Genomic DNA, 23525 nt, shown 5'->3' on the forward strand with positions numbered 1-23525 from the left:
GGGGAAAATGCCCCCTAATCCCTGTGACAGTTCAGCAGAAACTTGTGTGGTTTTTTCCAATGCTGTTTGTAGCTTAGGTTTCTCAATAAAATATTTTCTTGCCTGTTTTTGACTTGACCTCTTCCCCAGGGCTTCAAAGGGACGTTGGTGAGCACATCCAGCTACAGCAGTTTATCCCTAGTGCCAAGCCCTGCTGCCACCAGTGGGATGGCGGAATTCTCTCTGCTGCTCTCCCTCCTCAGTGGGGCTTTCCACTGTTGTACCACTTTGACCCAGTCCTCCCTGCTTGCAGGTTCTCCCCTACAGACCCAGAGCACTGGACATGGGGTCAGGGTTGAACCTGCCTGCTCAGTGCTGTGTAACTCAGGTCAGGTCAGCACCTTGTGTTTTCTTAGCACTGCACTGATAACTGTGTGTTGTTGTCCTGGGTGACAGGTACCTGTAGGGGGATACAGTGTGGGTAAGTGAAGGTGGTATAGAATGTAATCTTATCCCCTAAAGAGTTGCAGCTGGGTTAATTACTAAAGATTAGGAGCAGGCCTGATGTTAACAGGCCACACCTGTAGCCAATCAGCAGAGTGTTATAAAAGAGTGGATTGGTGGGAACTGGAGTTAGTTGGCTGCTGTGAAGACAAGGAAGGGTCAGTGCTTAGAGGAGCTGCCTACAAGAAACAACAAGGGGCAATATGGAACCCTTGCAATGTAATGACAATAGAACTCTTGCACTATAATGACAACAGGTACAGTCACTGTCCTTCATCAGATGGGTTGATTCTGTCACACAGTTCAGGAGAGGGATGTTGTTTGAACCTGTGCTTCTTGGTAGACCAGAAGTTCTCAGCATTGATTCCCTGAGGCTGCTTCATCATGAGCAGTGACCTCCTTCCTCTGGGAGCAATTAGATGGGAAAGGTTTGAGAAAACAGTGGGAAGAGGTGGCAGTGGGCTAAAACTGCTCAGAGTGTGTCCTCTCCTGCCCTTCACTCCCAGCCACTGTGGGCTTGTACTGAGTGCCAAGCCAGAGGACTGCTTTCCACAAAGACATCCCAGCTGGAAGAGCCAGTGCACTGGAGTCACTGGGGTTGTTAAGTACAGCTGCAGGGAGCCAAGTAACCGAGCTTGGAGTGTGCACTTGAGGGCTTGGAATAGCCCTGTTACTGAGCTCTTGGAACATGTGGTGCACATCTTAGGATATGTAAAGGATATGTATCTTAGCATGGTTTACAGCTTAAACCATCTGACTGGGCTTGTGTGTAAAGTACTGGCTGAATCCTGCCTGGAGATTGCAGGTCTGGCTGAACAGAAAAATGGGCTGTGAATTATAAAGGCTGCCTTCACCACTCAATGGCAGGAACAGCACTGCAGTTCCTGTCATTGTCATCATGCTCGAGCCATGTTTGGGTACTGACTGTGTTTAATTGCATGGCTAATTTACTTAATGTCTCTCCTGGGGTCACTTATAACACTCTTATTTTTGGGTTTCAGGGAAATTAGGGACACCAGCAATCCATTGTGGTTCTCTCAAGGCAGGAGTTTTCCAGATGATGATGGTAATAACAGCTGTGGCTTAGTTGCAGAGTAACCTGGCTAAACTGAGAAAAATTAGCACTGGCAACTGTGGTAGAGCTTAATGCTGCAAATGAATGATCTCCAGTGAACATATACTTCAGGTGTAGGCAGAGGCCATGGGTCCCCTGGGTTTGGATAACTTGGAGGATGTTTGTTGGTGTATTGGGAAAACCCTGGCAGCACCTGTTGGCTCAGTCATGCAAATGAAGAATTTTCTGATCAGATATTTAGGTGTTTGGGTGGAGAACTGAGGTCATCATATGTCTTCCCGAGCAGACAACTATGAATCATCCCGTTCCATGACAGACTGGTTATGTGCCTTTCGAGGAGCTCCTCTGTACCTGCCTGTTACCTCCTGTTAGTGGAGCATCCAAGGTGCTTGCTTTTGGGAAGGACAGTGTGCTGAAAGGTCTGTGCCAACAGTTGGCCTAATGAGCCCTGCTGTGCTCGTTGTTTTTCCACAGATGGACCTGTCTGTGGAAACTCTGTACAGCCTCATGCAGGAGCGCCAGAAGAAGTACGCCAAGTACGCGGAGCAGATCCAGAAGGTCAACGAGATGTCGGCCATCCTGCGGCGGATCCAGATGGGCATCGACCAGACGGTGCCGCTGATGGAGCGGCTCAACAGCCTCCTGCCGGAGGGGGAGCGCCTGGAGCCCTTCTCCATGAAACCCGACCGGGAGCTGAGGTCGTAGCGCTCCGGCAGCGCCCCCTCCTCACCTTCCAGGCTCCACGGAAGCGCTTCCAGCAGGCTGCACCGGCAGCGTTGGGAGCGGGCAGCGCTGCTGCCAGACTCTGTGCCAAGGCAGCGGAGGGAGAGCGGCGGCAGCTGCCGGAGCCACACAGCCAGGAATCCAGGAGCTCCAGGAGGAGAGGATTTACCCTGCTCTCAGCTCCCTCCTCTTGCCCTCCTTTCTCCTCTGCCACTACACCGTCTGTGAAGACACATTTGTTTCATTGCTGTGACTAGTCGGGGTTTACAGAGGAGGAATTTCCTTTTATCTGATTTAATTTTTTTACTAAAAAAATTCAAAGGGATATAGGGTGTGAAGAACCCTCTAACATGTTTTTTGTGCCATTGGGGTTTAGACAATGAGATGGCTGGAAGGTATTTCTGAGATCCCCTGGCCTTGAAAATATGTGTGTTTTAGAGGTGAAAGTGTGGGAGCCAGGAACTGGCTTACTAAAATCTGGCCATTATCATAATTAACATGGTTTGCACGGCAGGGTTTTGGCATGTCCTTGAGGCTCCTGTTTCTGTGGGCTCACTAATTTATAAGGCTGTAAAGGAGTAACTGTTCTAGATATGTATGTCTGTTAATGTAAAGCAGACCTTATTGTTCCTTTCCCCCTTGCCCTGGCAATGTCCCCATGCCCCAGCTGGTGGCATTTTGTGTCCCTCTGACAGGCACCGGTACCAACCTGCTCACTTTGCATCTCAAAGTTGGACATAAGGTGTCTTTTTTTTATTGGGACACTTGAGTTACCTTGGTGCTGTCTTTTTTACCACTGGGGTGCAGCTGCTTCTTCAAGTCCTTGAGGGTGGAGGGGAGAGACACAAGAAGTCCTCTGGTTCTTTGTCTTAATTTAGCTGCCCTTTGTGCCAGGAGCTGGTGGTGGCATGCTGCTGAATGACTGAAGCCACGGGGCCCTTCTCAGCCACTGCTCCAAAGGCAATGGGATGTTCTTGCTTCCTGCCAGGCAAGCCAAGGCTGAAGAGCTCATGAACCCCAGGGGCTGTTGTGTGTCAGGAGTGCAGCTCCAGCAGTGAGGACAGTCAGGGACAACCCAGCTTCCAGTACAGCACAAGGTAGGGGCACTTGCCAAAGGCAACTTGCTTCCATACTTCTTAGTACTTACGAGCATTTATTAAGCAAAAGGTTGTCTCTGAGCATTTGGAAGTAAGAGTGCAGTAGGTTTTTGACTGTAATAATTATTGCCTGGTGGCAAGAAGCAAGAGGCTGTTCTCTTGTGGCAATCCCAGAGGTGATGTAGTGTGAGTTTTTGTCATGCAGACTGCAGCCAGCTTAGATGTGCATCTGAACCACAGTGGTGGCTGGATCCCAGGGCCTGCTGAACACTGTCTAGATGCAGAGTCCTGTAGAGGTGAAGCCCCCTGGAATGATGCCCTGGGAAGTGGGACTGACTGCTTCAGGGAGGGCAGGGAACTCAGCAGGAGGGTTTTTAGCAAAGGCAGCAGGTTTTCTTGCCTGCTACTCCCACCCCAGAGATTTTACACAGTTGTTGGTACATAGGCATATGCTGTGTGTTGCCCAGGATAAAACATCAGAATTCAATCCTTGTTCAAGCTTCCTGCCATGCTTTAGACTTGGTTAAAAGCCTTAAGTTAAAAGCTTACATGAGACCTAACCTAGGAAAAGCTGCTTGTCATGGCCATGCTCTTGTGGGTCCTCATTGTCCATCATGGAATGTGTCTCTGCCTCCCACCATCAGACACAAGAATATTGAGCTGCTTTAAATAGTGGCTGCAGCCATTTTTGTCCTCTTTGTCCAGATGATGCTGTCTGGATGTTTAAAATGTGCGACATTCAGCTGTCTGCCAGACAGGATCGTGAGTGTCCCACACCCTGCTGTGCTGGAAGCCTGTGCCAGTGGGAAGATCCTGGTACTGGATGTCAAGGCAGATGCTCTCTCCTGTAAGACACTTTTCTGAGGCTTGTGGACATTTGGCCTCAGGCCATTAAGTATCAGATCAAAGCACTGCTCCCTGCAGTGCTAATGAGGGCAAAGCAATAGTATTCCCAGCTGAAGGCTGCAGGAGGAGCGCTGCAAATCAGTTCCTTCCTCATTTGCCAGAAAACACCAAGGCACTGGGCTGGGAATGGGAGAAAACCTTTGTTCCTAGGAACAGTGCTCTTTAAACTTGTAGCATTTGCCCTCATTCTGGCAAATGCTGCTGGGCCTCACACACAGAGCTTCTGGAACAGCAAGGGCAGGTTGTGGAAGGTGTCCTAACTGAACTAGAGAGAAATTAGAGCTGAAATGTGAAGGCCAACCTTTTCCAATGCTCACATGCCACCACCTTCATTCCACAGGTGATAGTCTCTCCTATGGGTACTGTAAGAAGCATGCACCCTGTAAATGCCCTTGAACGATGGTTTACAGTTTTATTTAAAACATTGTCACTGCCTTCAGGAGTGACAAGTCTTTGGCCCTCTTGCTGAGGGGGAGATGTGTCCTGCCACATCTTCTTGAGCTGCTGTTTGTTGCTTGGCTGCTCCTTTGTTGGCTTTGCTCCATGTGCTGCTTTCAGCTTCAGCTCAGATGCAAGTGATGCTCAGGGTAAGACTGACGCAGGAGCTTGGAGATGTGACTGGAATCACCTTTCTGCGCGTGAATTTCCTTTTCCAAGCCAAACGCTCTTGGAGGAGGCCTCAGGTATCTTTAGTGAATGTACCAGCTGTTACTTCTGTCACAAATTTAGCGCTATGAACAGTGAATAATCTGGTGTGCTCCCCTGAAACCAGACACTGCTGCCCTTTTCTGCTTTCTGGTGGTGTGTGCTCTGGGTACAGGCTAAGCTTCTTGATACCTGATCTTGGGAAAAGCTGGGGAGCAGGACGAGTCACTGGAGCTGGGGTTCTCCTCTGCCCTGAGCTGCTCTGGCCCTTCCCCTGACTCTGCTGTTGCCACTCCCCCGTTGTGCTGCCTCTGGTGCTCCTTGTGTCTCACACTGGTCACTGTGCTGCCCAGCAGAGCAGGTTTGCTTTGTTGTTTCTGTTGTTTTTGTCACTGTATGCATTGACAGGGTGCTAAAGTGCCAGCCTACCTGCAGGGCAATTCTGATGAAGGGGAGAGAAAAAGAGTTTTTGTTGTTGCTTTTTTTTTAATATATGTATTTTAAATTAAATATATTTAAATATCCTTAAAATTTTCAAGTGTGTGTAGAAATACATGTTTTCACAGGCCCATTGGTTGCATGAGCCAGCCCCTCTCTCAGACTGTGTGCCAGTAGTTTCCCAGGTACTGCTGTAACATCCCTCCTGTTCCCAAGTGCCAGAGGGTATTTTGATTGCCAGCCTTGTGGCTGAGCACTCCATGGTTTATGGGTGGTTACCCTGTTCAGCTTCCTACATGCTCCATGTTCCACAGCTCCAGCATTAAAACTCCTGGTGTGGCTCTTTTCCAAGTGTGTTGTTTCTCCAATTGCCTTATTGCTCATTCTTCATTCCCACTTCCCACCATGGTGTCTGGGCAGTGCAGGCTGATCTCAGCTTTACTTTGCACCCTCTCTGTGACATGGAGGTGGCTGAATTCAGCTGCCCTGGGACTGCCTCTGCTATGGGATTGAAAGGAAACATATTCCCAGAATGAAAAGAAATGCTGGTTGGTTTTTCCCCCCCGATGCTGTCCCAGTTATGGTTGGCACTGGTGTCCAGTTTGAATAGAAGATGTGAGCAGCAATGCTTGGGGCTTGGCATTGGGAAAGCAGAATGGTCATGAACTCTCACCTGCACAGGTGATACTGAATAGAGAGGCAGATTTACAGGGTTTCTTTTCATTTTGCTGCTGTTTTGTTTTTGCTTTTGGTTTCTTTTTTAATGGCCTGATGCCCCAGCCTTATCGTTGCCTGTAGTGTCACACTTTGGCATTGTACAGCAGTGGAGCACGGTGAGGGTCCCTGGGAACGGCAGCTGAAATCCACTGCTCAAAGTGAGCAATCCCTTGCAGCAGGACAACTCTCCAGGAGTGTTTGGCAGCATTTTACATGCCAGGAAAGCAGCCCCTTCCCAGAGGGGTGGGTGTTGCAGAAGGCAAGAAATAGCTCCCTTTCCTTTTCTATTTATGGTGACTCTTATTAATATTCTTGGAAGTGCAGAACTAGCTCAAGGCTTTACTGCAGAAACATTTCAGTTTGCCTCAGAGCAACCATTTGGACCTGAGGGCCAAGAAGTTCTTTGCAGGCAGCATTCAAAGGGCAAGTGCTGTTGCCAAGCAAATCTGATGGATTAGGAACACTGTTCTACCTGAATTCTCAATTGTGGACTTGTGTGTGTAATGTAACTGTGGTATTATGTATGTTACACTGTCTAAAAGTGCTAGAATAACCACTTTTATCACAGATTAATAACAAATACAGACTAGCTAGGTGTATGGCTGGCTAATTAAGATGTCTGGCTAGGTAAATTTGGTTGAATCACAATGATTTTGGATTTAAAAAGTAACAATCTTATTAGAACCCTAGTGCTGTTCCCCTTGTTCTGGTAGAAGTCAGTTTGTAACTTGTGCTGTGAATCACAGCATATTGAGCACCTAGCTGATGAATACAGGTAGTAAAGACAGTAGTTCACCTGATTACCACATTTCTATTCTCTTATCCTCCCCAGCCCCCTCAAAAGCAGGGCTACCTGATCCCTGCTGGGAGGAGGTTTGCTGTTTTCAGTTCACTTCATTCTAGGAATGCCATTGTGATGGTTACATCAGGAGCCCGGTGACCTTGGGGACCTCTTCCCAGTAATGCCAGGCAGAGAAATGAAAATGACATGTTGGTGACATGCATGAGGCAGATTTCAGTTGCCCCTTGGGTTTTTACTGGAGGTGGAGTTAGACTGTCTCTTCCCAGAGCTGGCTGGTGGCAGGGCCAGGGATGCAAAGCAGGCAGGAGGAATGGTGAAAGCTGAAGTGAATGCTTCAAAAAACAGAATTTGAGGGAACAGAGCTACTGCAATCAGAAGTGGGCTTCAGAGTGGGGTGAGCAGCTAAATCTTAGAAGATTGTCATGTCAACCTGTTGTGTAGGCTCGGCAGCTGATGATGCCATTGAATTTGCATGGTTCTTTTTTGTTCTCTAGGAGCTGCTAGATCTTGTTTGTAGAAAATAAGCACAGAAACTCACACAGGTTGTTCCTTGTGCTCTGACGGATGGTTTGGTTTCTTTTAGAGAGGATGAAGATTTTGCATTTCCCTTTCTGGGATTGTGCTTTGAAATTCTCAAAAGAAAAGGCTTTGTTACTGCACCCTGTTTGAAGCTGCTGTTACATAAGCTCAGAGCTTTCTCCTCTAAGGATACAACTGTGGCAGCCCTCTTTAATTCTAATCTGTGCTATATTTGTGTGAGCCATTCTCTGAAGCAGCAGTGGGGGTGTGCTCCAATCTCAGTGAGCAGAACTTGCCCTGAATTCTTCAAGACTGACAGCATTAGTCAAAACAAGTATTTAAACAAGTAATTAAATTATTTTTCAAATAAGTAGTATGGGAGGGAGGCAAGAAAAAAGCATGGGGTTCATTCTGGGTAGCTTCAACAATTTGAGATACTTGCTTCACCAAGACCACACCAGCTGCCTGAGGACCAGGTTACTCACACCTGGATTAGACAGTGGGGGTGTTAATGCAGGCAAGTGCCACTGCTGCTCATCAATGGAGCAGAAGAAGGGGGATAATCAGGGACAGGTGAGAGCCCTAAATGGTTACTGGTGCTGTAAAATCACTGCTGTCTGTGAGCAGTGGTCTAAAGCTGCTCCAGCCCTGTCATTCATGACCACACCTGCAGGGAAGGGGTGTCCCATAAAGGACAAGGCCCCTGCTCTCCTGGCTGCTGGGGGAGTGGGTCCTGCTGCAGGTAAGACACTCCACAACTCCTTCCCCAGCCTTCTGTATAAACAGGTACCATTTCTGATTTTATTTCATCATAACATACATGTAATGCTCATGACACAACAAGATGAGAAACTCACATCTCTCTGAACCATTTCACCAGCTTGCCATACACCAAACATGCCAAGTATGCCACACACCAAATGCCATACGTTATATTCATTGTGAATATGTACACATTTTTCCCTCTCACATCCTCCACTTTGCTTTTCAGCCTTCTGCAAACCATTTCCAGTATTGTTCAGGGACAGGACTCTAGTTCAGGTATGAGCCAGGGCACCACCCTGTGCAGGACATGGGGTTAAGGCTTCCTCCTCTGGGAACCTGCCCCCTCTAAGTACTGAGCCTACACCTTGGATTCATCCAGAACACACTGGGAATCACGAGGAGCCACCAGACCAGATTTCAGTTCTTCAAAAGGCAATCAACCAAACCAACCCCAAACATACAAAGAAGGGGAGCACACACATGTCTGAGGAAGCACAAAAGAGGAAGAATCAGTTTCTGCCTCTAGGGGTTGATACGTGTTCACTCCCATTAACTGGTTTAAATCAAAGCCACCCGCTTTTCCTGAAATGTGGCTGAGAGGAGCCCTGCTCAGCTGTTAACACAGGCAAACACACACACAGCTGAAAATAGCTGTGATGTCATCACTTCCACTGGAGATGTAAACAGAGACAAGTGGCAGCACGTTCAATGAACAGCCAGCACCTGACACAGTGGCCAGGGTGGTGTCAGCCTCTCCCTTGCCCAGGCCCTTTGTCCAGCCTCTTGTACATGCAGCACAAAGAGCCTCTGGGCTCAGGGACTCCTGGTGCCTCCTCTCTCTGTGTCTTTTGCACTTTTTAGGATCAAGTTAATCAATGCTGTAGCTTTCAGTGCTATTTTCAACGGTCCATTGTAGGAAATTAAAGTCACATCCTAGCCACAAAACAAAACAATGACAAAAATCTTCTCCACTTTTCAGTATAGTAAAACCTGAGATTTGAGTCACAAACTAGCTAAACTTACAGTAAAAAAACCCCAAACATAACCCAAGCTGCTGACTTCAATTAGGGCTTCAGTTTGCTGCTGACAATTTTTTTTTTTTTTTAAAGCTGTTGGTCAGGGTTAATTATTTGTTACTACAGTTTTCAGCTGCCTGCACTGAAATGGGACAAAAGAATGCAGTTTCCCCTCAACATGTTCTGAGGAGAGCTGGGAAGGCCCTGAGGGCAGGAAGGATGCAGCTTTACACAGTGGCTCTGGTACCATCCCTCGCTGCCCATAAACCTCGTGGCAATGAGCACACGGAGCCCAAGGTGAGCAGCAGCCAGGGTGGGAGGGGAAGCAGCTGGGTCGCTGTTAAAAACATGAGCAGGGCTGTGCCTCATCTCCTGTGAAACCTCCATCCTCGAGATGCAGGTGTCTTCCCTGGGGTGCAGAGGGTGAGAACGTGGTAGAGCCTTGAGCATCTGCAGTTCCACCCTGGAACTGCTCCATTAAGGACAAAACCCACCACAGCTCAAACTTTCTTTAAGGTTTCTTTACCTTAAAGAAACCCCAAACATTTGAATTGTTTTTCAGCAATTGAATTGTTAATGGGCAAGAAAAGTGTGTTGTGGCCACTCGTACCAGCCACTTCTCTTGCACGTAGCTCTACGTAGCAACCACTCTTTTATAGCTTAGAAGCCAAAGCAGCTACCCCTCTCCCAGAAGCCAGTTTAGTATCAAAAATACAAATACTTTATCAAAAGACTGGGGGAAACAGTGCTAAGTATGGTTCATTCATCTTTTAAGATTAATTGCTACTGAGCCAACTGAGACACTTGTGCGTGGACAGCTTTAAAAAAAAAAATTAAACGTGGCCAGTCATTACTTGTTCACATTGTTTATGAACTCACTACCAGCATGTGGCAGCCATAAAGCCCTAGTTTATTTTATGTATTTTTGAGGTACTGGGGTTTTTTCTTTCTCTGAAGCAGCTCTCTAGCGAATCACCTAAAGCCTATTCATTAGAACAATAGTTACACCAGTATTTACATTTGTCTGAACGGTGTGTTCAGACCAGCCTTGCTGTAACCGGTCCCTATGGCCTTTGGAATCGCTCCCAGTCTCCTTTTCTTTTAGGAAAAAGGTCTCCCTCCAGAGGTTGGCTCAGTGTCAGGGCTAAGGTGCACTGGTGAGGACGTGGGGCACGGGGAGGGAAGAACAAAACTAGTTCTGACAGGTAGGAGCATGGTTCAGTGGAAGCAGAGAAAGGGTTTGACACCAGAGAGCTTCCTTGTTAAAAGCCACTGAAAGGATGGGCAATCCATTGCACAGGGTTGCTTCCTCTGACAGGGAAAGGTCTGTGAAATGTTCTACCCTTCTACCGGAGAGGAGAGAAGCCCAGCAGCAACCTCGGTCTCCCTGCAGTACCACACCCTTTCCCTGGCTCCCAGCAAAGCCTCCGGTTCTTCCCTCTCCCCCCACCTTTTTACCCAAAGTTTCAGATTTACAGGGACCTCTCACACGCCGGGGGAGCAGCTCTGCCACAGTCACAGGAGCCTCCGCCCCTCAGGACACTTCAATGATTTCCATGCTGCCTGAAAAGCTGGACTGACTGCCCACTTTGCCCAGTTCCTCTCTGGATCTGTTGTCCGCCAGGATGCTCTCCCCGAACTCCATCTGGCAGCTCCTGCGCTTGAACTGCTTCTCGAAGGAGCTCTCCTCGTGCCAGCTGCGCCGGGAGTCGCCGCGGTCGGCTTGGCGGGCCCGGCGGCGCACGGCGCTGGGCTGCTCGCAGCCCGAGGGCAGCTGGCTGCAGCTGTAGGCGGGGAAGGCGCCGCCGCCCCCGAACACCGCCGAGGCCGAGTAGAAATGCGAGGAGGACTCGGCGGCGAAATACCAGCTGTTGGTGAGGGACGAGGGCTGCGGGGCCAGGATGTCCGAGTGCCAGCCCTTGAGGCCCAGCCCTGCGGCGGACTTGGCCAGGTGCTGCTGGCTGGTGGAGAGCCCGAACACGAAGTTCGTTCTGTAGGTGTCCTCCACGCTGCCGCTGCGGTGCAGGGGGTACAGCAGGGGCCGGCCCGCGTGTGGCCGTGAGGCCGCGCTGTCCAGCGGCCACGGGCCCGGGCCCTCCTGGGGCCGCGCCGCCTCCTCCTGGTCGGGACTGCTCTCCGGGCTCTGCTCCGACACCTCCTGCACGGGGGAGAACTGGCACAGCTTGCCGCTACCCTCCAGGGCAGCCGCGTGTTTGTAGTACTCCAGCGTGTCCTCGGAGGAGGCGAAGCCCTGCACCGATGCGGTGACGCAGCTGCTGCTCGCTGAGTAGGACACGGATTTGATGTCCAGGGAAAAGGAGCGCTTCAGGCGGTTGCTGTCCTCCACCTTGTCCAGGGAGACGTGCAGCCCGTTGATGCCCTGCACCAGCGGGCCGTCCTCCAGCGGCGCCGGGTGCCCGCGGGTGTCCGTGGGCTTGGGCTCCAGCAGCTCCGAGGCGGCCGAGAGGCAGAGCTGGCCGGGGGAGAGGCTGCTCTGGCCGCCCTCCAGCACCTGCACCTGCTCGCTGCTCTTCTCCAAGTGCAGCAGCTTCAGCTTGCTGATGGGGCCGGGCTGGCCGCTCTGGTTCTTGAGCTTCTTCTCGAAGTCCAAAAGCTGGCCCAGGAAGTTGAAGTTGGGAGAAATGGTTGGCCTCTTTTCTTTCACAAATCTGGTAAGAGGGGACAAACAAAGGGAGAATTAATTCAAGAGCCTGCTGCTCAGGTATAAGACAACCCTACACTGAATGTTGTGCCATCCTATTCCTAATTTGGACTAAGGTTCAGTCAAGCATAAGTGACTTGAGGATGGAGTTTAAAAAAGGCAAGTTTAAAGCAAAATGATGTTTTCTGCATGCTCTCAATTGTCTCTGTGAAACATGCCAATCACTTCTTTTTAAAATTTTAAAAGTTTAATAGTAATAAAATGGTTATAAAAATAGTAATACCATTAGACTAATTATAATTTGGACAAATTGAAGTAGGACAATATGAGACAATCGAGATAAAGAGTTACAGACATCCAGGTACCTTTTTCTGGGCAGCATGAGCCCGAAAAAGGACCCACGTTAACAAAGGATTAACCCTTAAAAACAATAACCTGTTGCATATTCATACATCTCATACATGATGCATAAATTCCATTCAAATACAGGATTTTGTCATCGTCAGCTTCTTCCTCTGAATCCTAACAGCGCCTTCAAGACAGGATGAAGTTCGTTTCTTCTGATAAGAGGACAATAAATTCTTTTTCTCTGATTTAGGTGTCCTGTGGCTGCTATCTTGCTGCGAGTCCTTTCTTTAAAAAAAGTATCCTCCATAGCATAGTTTCTATTTTAACATTTTTTATAACCTAAAACTATATTTAACACTTCAGAGAATTAACACAGCATTACTTTCTAACACAACACATATAATATTAATTTTAATATTTGCGAATAGCCAGTCATAAAATACGCATTTTTCACATCTCTATAGTTTAAAGGTGGCTAAAAAGTGTGGAGGGAAATAAACATTTAACTCTCCATGATGCCCACAAGTGATTCAAGTGAATAATTTCCCGTATTTACTTCATCACTGGGATCTTTGCTACCTTGGTTTCTGACCAGAGTAAAGAACTCCCGGAATTTTGCATGAACAGCACTTGAGCTTTAGCCAAGAGACTACTTCCCATGTGCTACAGAGAGTGGACACCTTCCCCACCATTCCAGTGACATCACCTGTTCCTGTCACCCCTCTCTTGTCACCACTGCACTGCCCACCCTGTTTGTCACTGTCAGGCAGGACAGAGAGCCCTGGTGCATTCTGACCTTGTCCAGCAAGTCCAGCTTGCTGGATTTCTGCCCCACACTATAACTGACCACTGATGGGGTGACCAAAACTAGAAAGGTGCAAATGCAGCATTAAAACAAAAACCCTCTCTCAAGCCCTGCAGGGGTTCAGCACTACAAGATTGCCAAATCTCTGGAAGAGTTCACCTGTTTTGGGTATTTTTGGGTGCTGTAGGAAGCAGCCTGACTAGCACAGGTGTGCCCATCCATTCATGCACTGCAAGTGCAATAGTAGGGAAAATGTTTTGCTGAACCAAGATTCTAAATGTACAAAAGACTTGTATCACATGATTGCTGTTATTTATTTCAAAGTTAACATAAATGCTTGTTTCCTACCTGTCTGATTTGCAATACAGATAAATAAGTACTTTGCTTTTAACAGGCTGCAAAACAGAGGTGTCCAAATCCCTCCTCCTCCAGTTTTGGTTTTGGTTTTTTTAAGAAACATTCCTGGAACTATGCTTAACCAGATGACAAGAGAATTAACAAGGAAAGAAACCTTGAGGAACTAAATCTTGTACAAACACACATATAATGTGTCACTGGGAAAATTAAATACCATTAAAAATAAAACCTGTCTTGAGGAAGTGTACAGAAGATGAGTGTGCAGTCATTAAAAGCAGTGTGAGAAAAATGGAAAGGTGTACTTGTGTATGTGAGTACATGCTAGCACATGAACAATGTCAAAACTTGCATTTTTTTATTACTATTTTTTTTAATTTGCCAGAGAACAAACAATCCTAGGAGTAGTCAAGCTGACACTATGACCTGGAATACCAGATTGCACAAGCTGATAGTGGAAACTTCCACCAAGAAGTGTAACACTGGCAAGTGGAGAAATCTAGTGAGTCTCCTCAGGAGAAACTCTGTAGTTTGTCCTCTTAGCATTTGATGTGAAGTTTTTTAGCAATTTGCCCAAGAATTCATAGTCTTTGTTCATTTTTTCCCAGTCAAAATTGTTGTACTTGGGTTAGTTATTAGAGGAAGGTCCTTCTTGCCTGTGTTCTGGTAGCATCCTCAACACTGTTCTTTCCACTTTCTCCTCTCTCTCCAAAATACTGGGCAGTCCCAGATTTAAAACTAGAATTTTTAAAAATGAAAAGAGTAGGGAAAGCATGCTGGATCCTCTGCTTTGCAAGCTTTTTAATCTCAAAATATGCATTATTTTTTTCCAATTGGAAAACATGTATAATGTTTAATTCTTATGTTTATTTCTGTTAAATAGTCCATTATACAAAAGATTTTAAAAGTTTATTTCTTTGACTTTGGCTTCAAGTAGTAGTATCACCTTTTTATTTTTGTAATTTTGTCAGACAAACATTTTATCTAATGACTTCCACTAATTCAAAGAAAAGAATTTTTCTTTTAAGCTTGGCCAACAAGAGATCCCAAACCAATGAGTGAAATGTTCTGCAGATGGTTCTCCCTGAGCCATATCAAAGGAAATATGACAGAATATAATCTAAATTTCACAGCAGTTGCTCCCTCCTAAGAGAAAAAGACTTAGTGGGATTAATCCTTCACACTCTGCTCATGCTTTTGATTAAGATACAAACTAGAATTTAATGCAGAGATTTCATGGAGGAATTTAGAAGCTCCCTGAAGAAGTTCCTTGAGGTATGTGCATTTTAGCAGTGTTTGGTTCTCTACAGCTCTGCCCTCAGCCACTACAGCCTCAGACCAGGCAGGTTTTTCACTGAGCTCACACCTTGCACAGTATCTGTCCACATTGACTATAATTCATGCTTGTTATCTGTACCTGAAAAACTGAGCTTTAACTTCTTAACCAAACCTGTTCCCTGTTGAAATTCCTGCACAACACCAAGCTACCAGCAGGCTCTAGTAAGGAAATGTGGAAGTGTCCCAACACAGCAGGAGAGAGCTGTAGCTCAGGCCCCTCTTACATGCAGCTTTTTCACTGCACACACAGCAACATTCAACAGCTTAAAAGAAAATTTTCTGTGGAAATCACACTCCACATGGCAATACCCAGTGCTCATCTCTCTGTCCTCATCCCTGTTTTGGGGATGGTGGTTTGGAATCACACACAGGTGATTCCAAAGGGGCTCCTCTGCCCCTGCTCCAGGGCAAGTGCTCAAACTGGTTCTGTGTAACTCCTTACAGTGATGCACTAGCTGTGCCAGGGAGCCCAGCAAAAAGAAAATCACCATTTTCTGTACAACACAACAAAGCAGTTGGCTAAAGTAAATAAAGTAAGAAGTCAACCAAGACACCTGGTGGAAAGTGTTCACAATCCAAGTATAGAAAAAATGGTATCTGTAAAGGAGGAAAGGGAAGGGGGTCCCCACAAACACTACCAAATGCCAAATGACATGATACTTCAAAATGCTTTCCCACACAGTTTTTGGTTCACTTCAAAAGCAACAAAGAAGCTCTCTCCATTCCTGGGCATTTCACTTTCAGGCAGCTCTTTGTGAGCACTACCAGACTGCAGGAAACAGATCCAGCCCAGTATTTGTCCTAAGTGTGGCTCTAAGTACCAAATTACCCTCAGTTCTCTCTTCAGCCTTGACCACTCTGCTGTCCCTGTGGCTCACAAGATGCTGTTACATGTGTGTGTTTGTACACAACAGCTGTGGGTCAATGATGCTCCCACCAAAACACTCCCAAACCATGCACTGCTCCTCTGCAGCAGGATGGAGAGGAGAGCTGGAGGCACATGGGCTGAGATAAGAACAATTTACTGGGAGCAGTGATGAGATTAGAAAATGAACAGTAACAGCAGCATAGTAATGGCAGAGGGGTGAGAAAGAAGGCAAATGATTCACACCATGTGGGAACCCCAGAGCACACAACCCTGCCTCAGAAGGGACCCTTCCCCTGCTCCCAGCAGTGACAGGAGGTGGCACAGAATAACCTCCAGGTCCTGGCCATGCCTCTCCTGGCTATTTCAGAAATTAACCCTGTCCTGGCCAGAAGCAGGACAAGACACATACATTGAATAGGCAGTTTACATACCATGTGTTTGCCTGCTTGGATCAAAGATCATTCTGCAGTGGGAAATTAATATTAGCTGTGTGATGTCTATTCAATACCATTAATCTGTTTCTGGAGGAAACCTATGCTTAAAACAAATGTGGCCAGTGAACTACCAGATAAAATGTCTGCTTCTACCCTTGGTCATAGAACCTTTTATAATCCACCCTATAAAAACAGGGCAACAGGCACAAGAGTTAGTAGGAAGGGAAGATTTGTCCCTACCTGTAAGCTTCATCCAAGGACATATCCATTCTTTTCATGATGTATGCAATGGCAATTGTGGCAGAGCGAGATATCCCAGCTAAACAGTGCACCAACACATGGCCATTGGATGCTTTTGCTTTTTCTACATGGCAAAAGAAATTGGCAACTGTCAAACTCAGCAGCATCATACCAGGATAAAAAGTTTTTAAAGAAAGCAGTGTTATTGAAAATTATTCAAAGCTTCCAATTGAACTGCTAATTGCAAATCTCATGGAAGCCTTGAAACAAAACTCACTTATTTCCTCTAGCACTGTGTAGTAGCATTGAGTATAGAAAAAGCATGACTACACACAGGAAATATCCTGCAGTCACAGCATAGCTCATTTTAATGTGCACATAAACAGCCCTATTTAGATGTCTGGGAAAGGTGATTGTTTCTAATTTTATATGCAAGTAAAAAGCAAGCATTCATGATGGAACAATCTGGCCAGTTCAGACATGGCTAGTTCACTTCCCAAAGGTAAAGGCAGAAGTTGTGTGTCCAGATTTCTAACCCCCTCTCTGCAGACATACATCAGACATCTGAGAGGCTGCCTGAAAGCAGCTCTGAAGTGTCTTTGTTCTGGAATGCAGCAACATGCAGTGGCACAATCTCCCCACTTTTTGCTCCTGTGCTTATGGAGTGATGCTGATCATGTCCATAGATCCTGAGGATATTTTCACACTACCCAGAAAGAGCTCTGGGCTTCTCCAGCCCAAAACAGCACAGCAGACACACAGAGAAACCCAAAGACTGTTTGAGAGAGAGAATTAAAATTTTCCACTCACCTATAAAATCGACTGATTTATCCAACCAAGGCAGAATTTTCTCACAAAAACTGTCATTCACAGGCACTCTGAGGAAATGGGATTCTGGAATAAAATCAGGCTTTGGACAAGTATTGCTGGCATTCAGGACGTAGCCAATGTCATTCTGCTGCATCAGCTCCTAGGAAAGAGAGGAAGATTGAGCCTAGGAAAGTCAAATGGTACCTTTGGCACATTACAAAGCTAAAGACCAAACTGAAATTTGTGTTGGAATTGCTCTAGCTGTGTAAGGGACATTCTTCTAGGAAAAAGAGAACTCCTCAGCTTTGAATTCTTTTAACAACTTCTAATGAGACATCCAGTGTGTCCAAATAACATATGGCCTGCAAATCCCATAAAAATAAAGTTAACAAAGAACAGAAGTAATGGTAGAATACCTTCTGCTACTCTGAAACATCACTTCCAAGAGAATGAACTTTTTACTACTTTAGTTTAAATTCTCAGCATGCAAGCTGACAACAAGCACTTCCCACATGCAGTTTGCTGACCTGAATATGTGTTTTCCAGATCACATATCTGGGACTGAAATTGCCCCATCACAGATATTGGTGGGAAATAGGAAATGAAATGGATGCTTCCTGCAGTCACCTCTCAAGTCCAGGAGTTTCTTGTTTCTAAGTGAATGTGCAAAACTCTCTCAAAACCTCAAGGAAAGAGGTTAAGATCCTGAATTAAACCATTTCCACACGGCACTGAGTGGCATTTTATAGGAGTCCTGTTCTGTGATGTACAATTTCAGTTTTCAGTCTCTAGGCCTCTTGCCTCTCACAGAAATGTCACAGGAACAAGCAAAGACACTCAGTGTACATTTAAGAGTCAACTGGCCTTTTAAGTAAGTCAGTTTCCATGACTGAAATAAAAGAGAGGCACCTCTTTTCTGCATCTCTCCATATGCATGGTATTCAGAGTTGTGCAAAGTAGTTTGTGATGCAGTGGGCACCTAAGAACAAAAAGAAGAAGTACTGGAAGAAAATATGGAAGAAGTACTGGAAAAGTAAGAGATGGCTCCACCACAAGCCATCCAGTCTCCTCCAAGGAAGCATCTTGACACAGAAAAGCAATTTAGCATGTTAGAGTAATGCTTATCAAACTGCCATGGTTCAGAGAGGATCTGGCAGTAAGTGACATGCAACACGGCTTGGACACTACTTACACTGAACATAAATACTGGGGAGCTTTTGGCCAGATTTTTATGGAAACTCTTATCTCAAAATAAACATTAAGAAAAAGGAAACAATGAAAAATCTGTTTTTAATCCTTTTTCTTTCATAGCAGATATATAATAAAGTTTGCCAATCTATAGGAGCAGCAGCATGAACGAATTCTTACAATGCTGATTTCAACTCGAGACCTACCAGCAGAAAAATACAAAGTCAAAAAGCCAAATGGTTGATTCTTCCCCAGATTCTTTCTACAAGCATAGACATCTTTTAGTGAGGAGAAACAGGGAGATTCTTATTGAGCAGAAGAGCCAGAACTCTGTCCTGTTCTGTCAGAGCAGTCTAACCTGTGATGTTGAGCTCTGGTACCCCACACTCATCGCACAGTATGGACAAATGGACTGCCATGGTCAGGTTTGTTAAGAACATAGCTAAAGGGGGGGTGATGAATTGGGAAGAATAGAAAACCTTATTATTTCTTTTAAAACATGATCATTGATGAGCTGCACAGTCCAGCCATCACAGTTATGCCAGGTTTTTGATGTAGGATTGATTATTCGTATGGAACAAGAGGCTGCAGATGCCAAAGTCCAAAATCTGCAAGCCAAGAAAACCACCCCAAAATATTAGTGCTTGTCTTTCAGACTGAAGCTAAAGAAAGAAGTTATGCTTCCTTCTGTTCTGAAGAATCAATCATTCCCACTGTGACATGCTCCAGTGCAATAACCATAACAGTGCCTTCATTGTAAGGCACCCAAGAGGAAAAAGTGAATTACGATGGGAGGAAGATCCAGAAATCCTAATACTAACAACTCTGTGACAAGAAGGTAAATGCTCTTTTGTAAGCTTATTTACATTTTATGACTTGTTTAATCTGAAAATTAATAGCACCTTAAAATGCTATTTTGTTCCAGGAAATCAAATCCAGGTCTGGAAGAAAAGAATAGTTATGCAAGTGGGAAGGCAGAAAATTACACATTTTAAATGCTGGCACAAGCCATGAGGTATAAGTAGGAAGCTCCTTCAGGGCCATAACCACACTACAGATTGCTTTCTGTCACACTAACTTTCAGAAAAGACACTGCCACTCCTATGTAGGTTAGAATGCAATTTTCCTCTCTTTCACAAAGAGCAAGGAAGATCTTCTGTAAAAGTAAATACTGTCTTGCAATGCCACCAGTCTATCACAGGAAAATAACCACAATGTAGCACACTGAGAGCCAAAATGAGCAAACTTTTCTTAGAACTCTTAGGGAGTTTAAATGCTGTTTTTTCCTAGCACTTGAAGGAAATACTAAAACCAGACAATCTTCCTTTGTCCTGCTGTAACCATGAATATAATTGTGTCAACCTCCAAGACCTGCCAAAACAAGCGGGTCAGAGCTGTGACAGGAATGCACTTGACCGCGGTCATGGCAGATGTGACAGTTGGGTTGATAGGTTCCTGAGGAATGTACCATTCCATCTGCCCCAGCATGAAGGAGAAAGACACCCAAGTTTCATATTGCATGACCCAAAGATTAATTACATGGTGTGGGGATCACTGTTTCTCCCACAGCTTTCCATGGCTTGTGCATTACTTGCCTCCGCTGCTGCTGTTTCACAGCTGTAACGAAACCCCATGATGGGAGATCCCTGGAGATCAGATCCTCCTTCCAGTGACCCACATGGCACCCAGAATGCTCACCTTGTTGAGGACATCGCCCTGAGGACATCCAGTGACCCACATGGTGTCACCCTGATTTTTTAAGTTCTTCTAAACCTTCTGATGTTTACATTCTTGTAACGAACTTTCTCACACACTTTCTGTAAATAACTTATTGTTTTTCATTCTTTTATGGAGGAGGAGAAATTTGATGGACTGTTGGTTTGTCCAGTGTCATTGGAGAGGTGGCACTTCCACCCTCCAATCCACTGTCACTTTTGGAAATCTATAAATGTTGGAGTCAGAAATTAAAAGTGCTTTTTTCACCTTGGGAGAGCTGCTTGCCCACGTCGTGTTATTTCGTGTCCTATAGCGACAACATGGCACCCAGAATGCTCACCTTGTTGAGACATCTCACTGACAACATCCAGTGACCCCATGGCACCCAGAATGCTCACCTTGTTGAGACATCTCACTGAGAGCACCCAGTGACCCCATGGCACCCAGAATGCTCACCTTGTTGAGACATCTCACTGACAACATCCAGTGACCCCATGGCACCCAGAATGCTCACCTTGTTGAGACATCTCACTGACAACATCCAGTGACCCCATGGCACCCAGAATGCTCACCTTGTTGAGGACATCTCGCTGACACCCAAGGTAGAGATGAGGCAGGATTCTAGTTGGGCCAGTGTTGGAAACAGGTAGGCAGGGTTGAGAAATGCAAGTAGGGATGAGTGTGGATTTTCCTTCACAAAGACCAGGGAAAGAGCTGGAGAACTCAGCAAATCCACCTGTGAGAGGAAGAGCAGGTATTTAATCTACAAATGTGGTGGTGCCCATGCCAGTTCTAAGAGAGCAGCATTTAGCATGGGAGATGGGGAGGCACTGAGGGGCAGCAGGAAAGCCTTGGCAGAGAAGCTGTGCATGTGCCTTTCCTTAGGTCAGCTTTGTGGTTCTCCAGACAAAAAGGGAAACAATAATCCTTGGTTTTTCACTCCCTAGAATATGAGAAGAAATACACTTCTTTCTGTGGAACCATACATCAGCAGCCAAGGCTGGCTACATATTCCCACTCTGCCTGGAATATTTATTTCTCTCCCTCCACTTCTCAGAAGTTTTTGATCCTCCTTCACATTCTTAATATGTGGAAATGATTCTTCAGAAAAACAGGTACAGCACCCACCACACCATAAGCTGGCACACCTTTTAGTCTCCACCCTACCAAGGTGCTTTCTAGACAGTTCCTTCTCCCATATTAGCTTTATACTGAGAGCTCATTAAGAAAAAAGTCATGTTTACTCCATTTGGTAAAAGCATTAATATGCATTTGGTAATGCTTACTTTTAAAATCCTACAGTACTAATTAAAATCCTGCAACTATTTTGTGTGCTGCTCCACAATTAATGTATTTCATCCAGGACACTGGAAGAAATTTCATCTTTCAAAACCACAGCAAGCCAAGGCTTCTCAATCTCGAGTGGGGGAGGTGAAGCAGAGGGAAGACTCACAAAGCACAGTGAAAATCCCCAGCTCTTTCCTCCCAGATGAGCAGAGTTTTAACTGAAGGAAGAGTAATTATAGCCTATTCAGAATGGAGCACCTTTTTATCATCAAGGAATTGAAGCACTGACATGCTCAATCTGCCAAATGCTATGTTCACTATGATTACAGTTTGAAGATGTGAATTAAAATTACTCAGGAATAAGCTAATGTACTGTTTTGCCAGGGCTTGCATTACCATTGCCTGAATTATGCCTATTCTTTAGCTTTTAAAGCCTGTATCATTAGTAAATGTTGAAATACCAAGGCAATAGTGTGTAACAACCCATTTTATCTAATAAAAAAGCCAGCAAGCAGATTCTAGAGCAAGCATTTTATGAATTAATTCCTGCTCAGTCTCCTGAATAAATAAATAAATGAATGAACAAACAAAATAAATAACTTGACTATTTTGTGAGACAAGCTAAGGCACTGCCCATCAGAAGCACAGATCCTGCTAGTTCCATCAAATGAGAGGAAGAGTTTGCAAAACAATTCTCTCACATACTTGCTAAATTGTCTTCTGTATGGCCCAATGTTTTCCTTTCTGTTACAGGAAGCATTCCTTGAATTTATAGGCAGTATATACCTCTGAGATTGAATGTATGCAGTTATTTGAGAGGATAGTGAAGAAGAGGAAATCAAGTATTTTCCTTGCTTTCATTTGCTTATCCTTTATTTTCTGGGAGCATTGTTGGCTGCTTTGTGGATCCTCTCACTGACATGGCTGGAAATAGCAAACTCCTTACAAAGAAGCTGCAAAAGCAAGGATTTTACATCTGTGCTGTCTTTGCAAAACACTGTATGGGAAAAGTTCAGCAAAAAAGGCCTTCCCAGCTACCTAGGGATTGGTCTCATTTCTGTGTGAAACCTGTGGCAAGAAATTAAGCAGGAAGCTAATGTGCAAAACACCTGAGATTCTGGGGAGATGAACTCATGCTCTGTCACCCTAAGATAAGTAGCACTCTTTTATTTTATTTTTTTTTTATTCCAGAACTCTTTCAAGGCCAATTGAAATGATTCAAGATTAGATGCTTCAATACTTCCTCTATGGCATTCATCCTTTCAAAGTCATGTTTTGTCTTTTCTACTCATGCTTTCCTAGTAACATGTTGCTTCAGGATCTTTACAACATGAATTACACTCACAAAACTCAAATCTTCAAAGTCTGACATTATACTGCCTGCCTTTACATGTGCACCAAGTGAACCCTCCTTTCCTCTGAGCATATTTTAATCTGGTTTTAGTATCTGTACTGAATTGATTTGAGAAAGCACAAGCCCTGTGATTTTTTTTTGTTTCAAATATTAAGCTGTCTTCCCTGCCATCCTCTAGGACCAAGTTCCCAAAAGGTTAGCAGCTTTTGAAGGAATCTGCCTTTGATTTTTGGCACTTCCCAATATGAAAAATCCATTCTAGGTTAATGTGTATGGAAAAATTGCTTTAAAAGCCCACAAGCAAGCAAATCCCAAACCAAGAAAACACACTCACATATGCATCCTGTTTAAGTACCAATTTCTTTAAGTGCCACAAACTATCAGGGGTCTGGAACAACAGCATCTACATGTACAATCTCTGAGCTGTCATGGCATTATGAGACTCATTTCTGTTCAAAAGAACTGTACTCATCACTCTTTGCTTGCACTAACTTACAAAATATACATATTTTTAAAATACACGGGAAATGTATTAAAAAACTCCTCAGCATCTAAAAATGTACAGAGTAAAGAGATTTATTTCAAATGTCTCTGTTTTCTAACACAGATGGTGGCTCCCCAGATGAACTCTATGACCAGTCTACATGAGGAGCCTCTTATGAGGAAAGTGTTTTAAGCACTCAGACCACCTGTACACTTCTGCTGTAAATGAAGCACTTTTCAAAAAATAAACCTTAAACACTTGGAAAATTAATTTAGTCTACAGGTAGGAATGCAGAACAGAAAATTGAGCCTTGAAAGAAAAATGGGCCAGGTTTTGTTTCATATTCCATAATTTGGGGATGACCTTTGCAAGAAGGCAATTTTTTTCCTTTAAATCTCGTTACCTACCTCAGTTGGAACAGGGACATTGGCAGCACTGTGCAGTTTGTTTT

The 23525-nt window shown here is 45.1% G+C and overlaps 2 protein-coding genes across 6 annotated transcripts in view; one reads left to right on the plus strand and one right to left on the minus strand.

Moving 5' to 3' along the window:
• Positions 1-5718, plus strand: part of BORCS5 (BLOC-1 related complex subunit 5) — a 60382-nt gene extending 54664 nt beyond the window's left edge. The window contains exon 4 of the mRNA XM_071422327.1: positions 2033-5718. Coding sequence (XP_071278428.1) covers positions 2033-2263 — 231 coding nt within the window. The 3' untranslated portion in view covers positions 2264-5718. The remainder of the gene's footprint in view (positions 1-2032) is intronic.
• Positions 5719-8177: 2459 nt separating this feature from the next.
• DUSP16 (dual specificity phosphatase 16) overlaps positions 8178-23525 on the minus strand; it is a 60778-nt gene continuing 45430 nt past the window's right edge. For all 5 annotated transcript variants that reach the window (XM_071422321.1, XM_071422323.1, XM_071422320.1 and 2 more), the window contains 4 exons: positions 20522-20685; positions 17046-17205; positions 16236-16359; positions 8178-11855 (listed from right to left, as the gene is read on the minus strand). In XM_071422321.1, coding sequence (XP_071278422.1) covers positions 10721-11855; positions 16236-16359; positions 17046-17205; positions 20522-20685 — 1583 coding nt within the window. In that variant the 3' untranslated portion in view covers positions 8178-10720. The remainder of the gene's footprint in view (positions 11856-16235; positions 16360-17045; positions 17206-20521; positions 20686-23525) is intronic.

This window comes from Agelaius tricolor, unplaced genomic scaffold, assembly GCF_023055355.1.
Source record: "Agelaius tricolor isolate 1412-34295 unplaced genomic scaffold, bAgeTri1.0.p SCAF_3, whole genome shotgun sequence".
NCBI lineage: Eukaryota > Metazoa > Chordata > Aves > Passeriformes > Icteridae > Agelaius > Agelaius tricolor.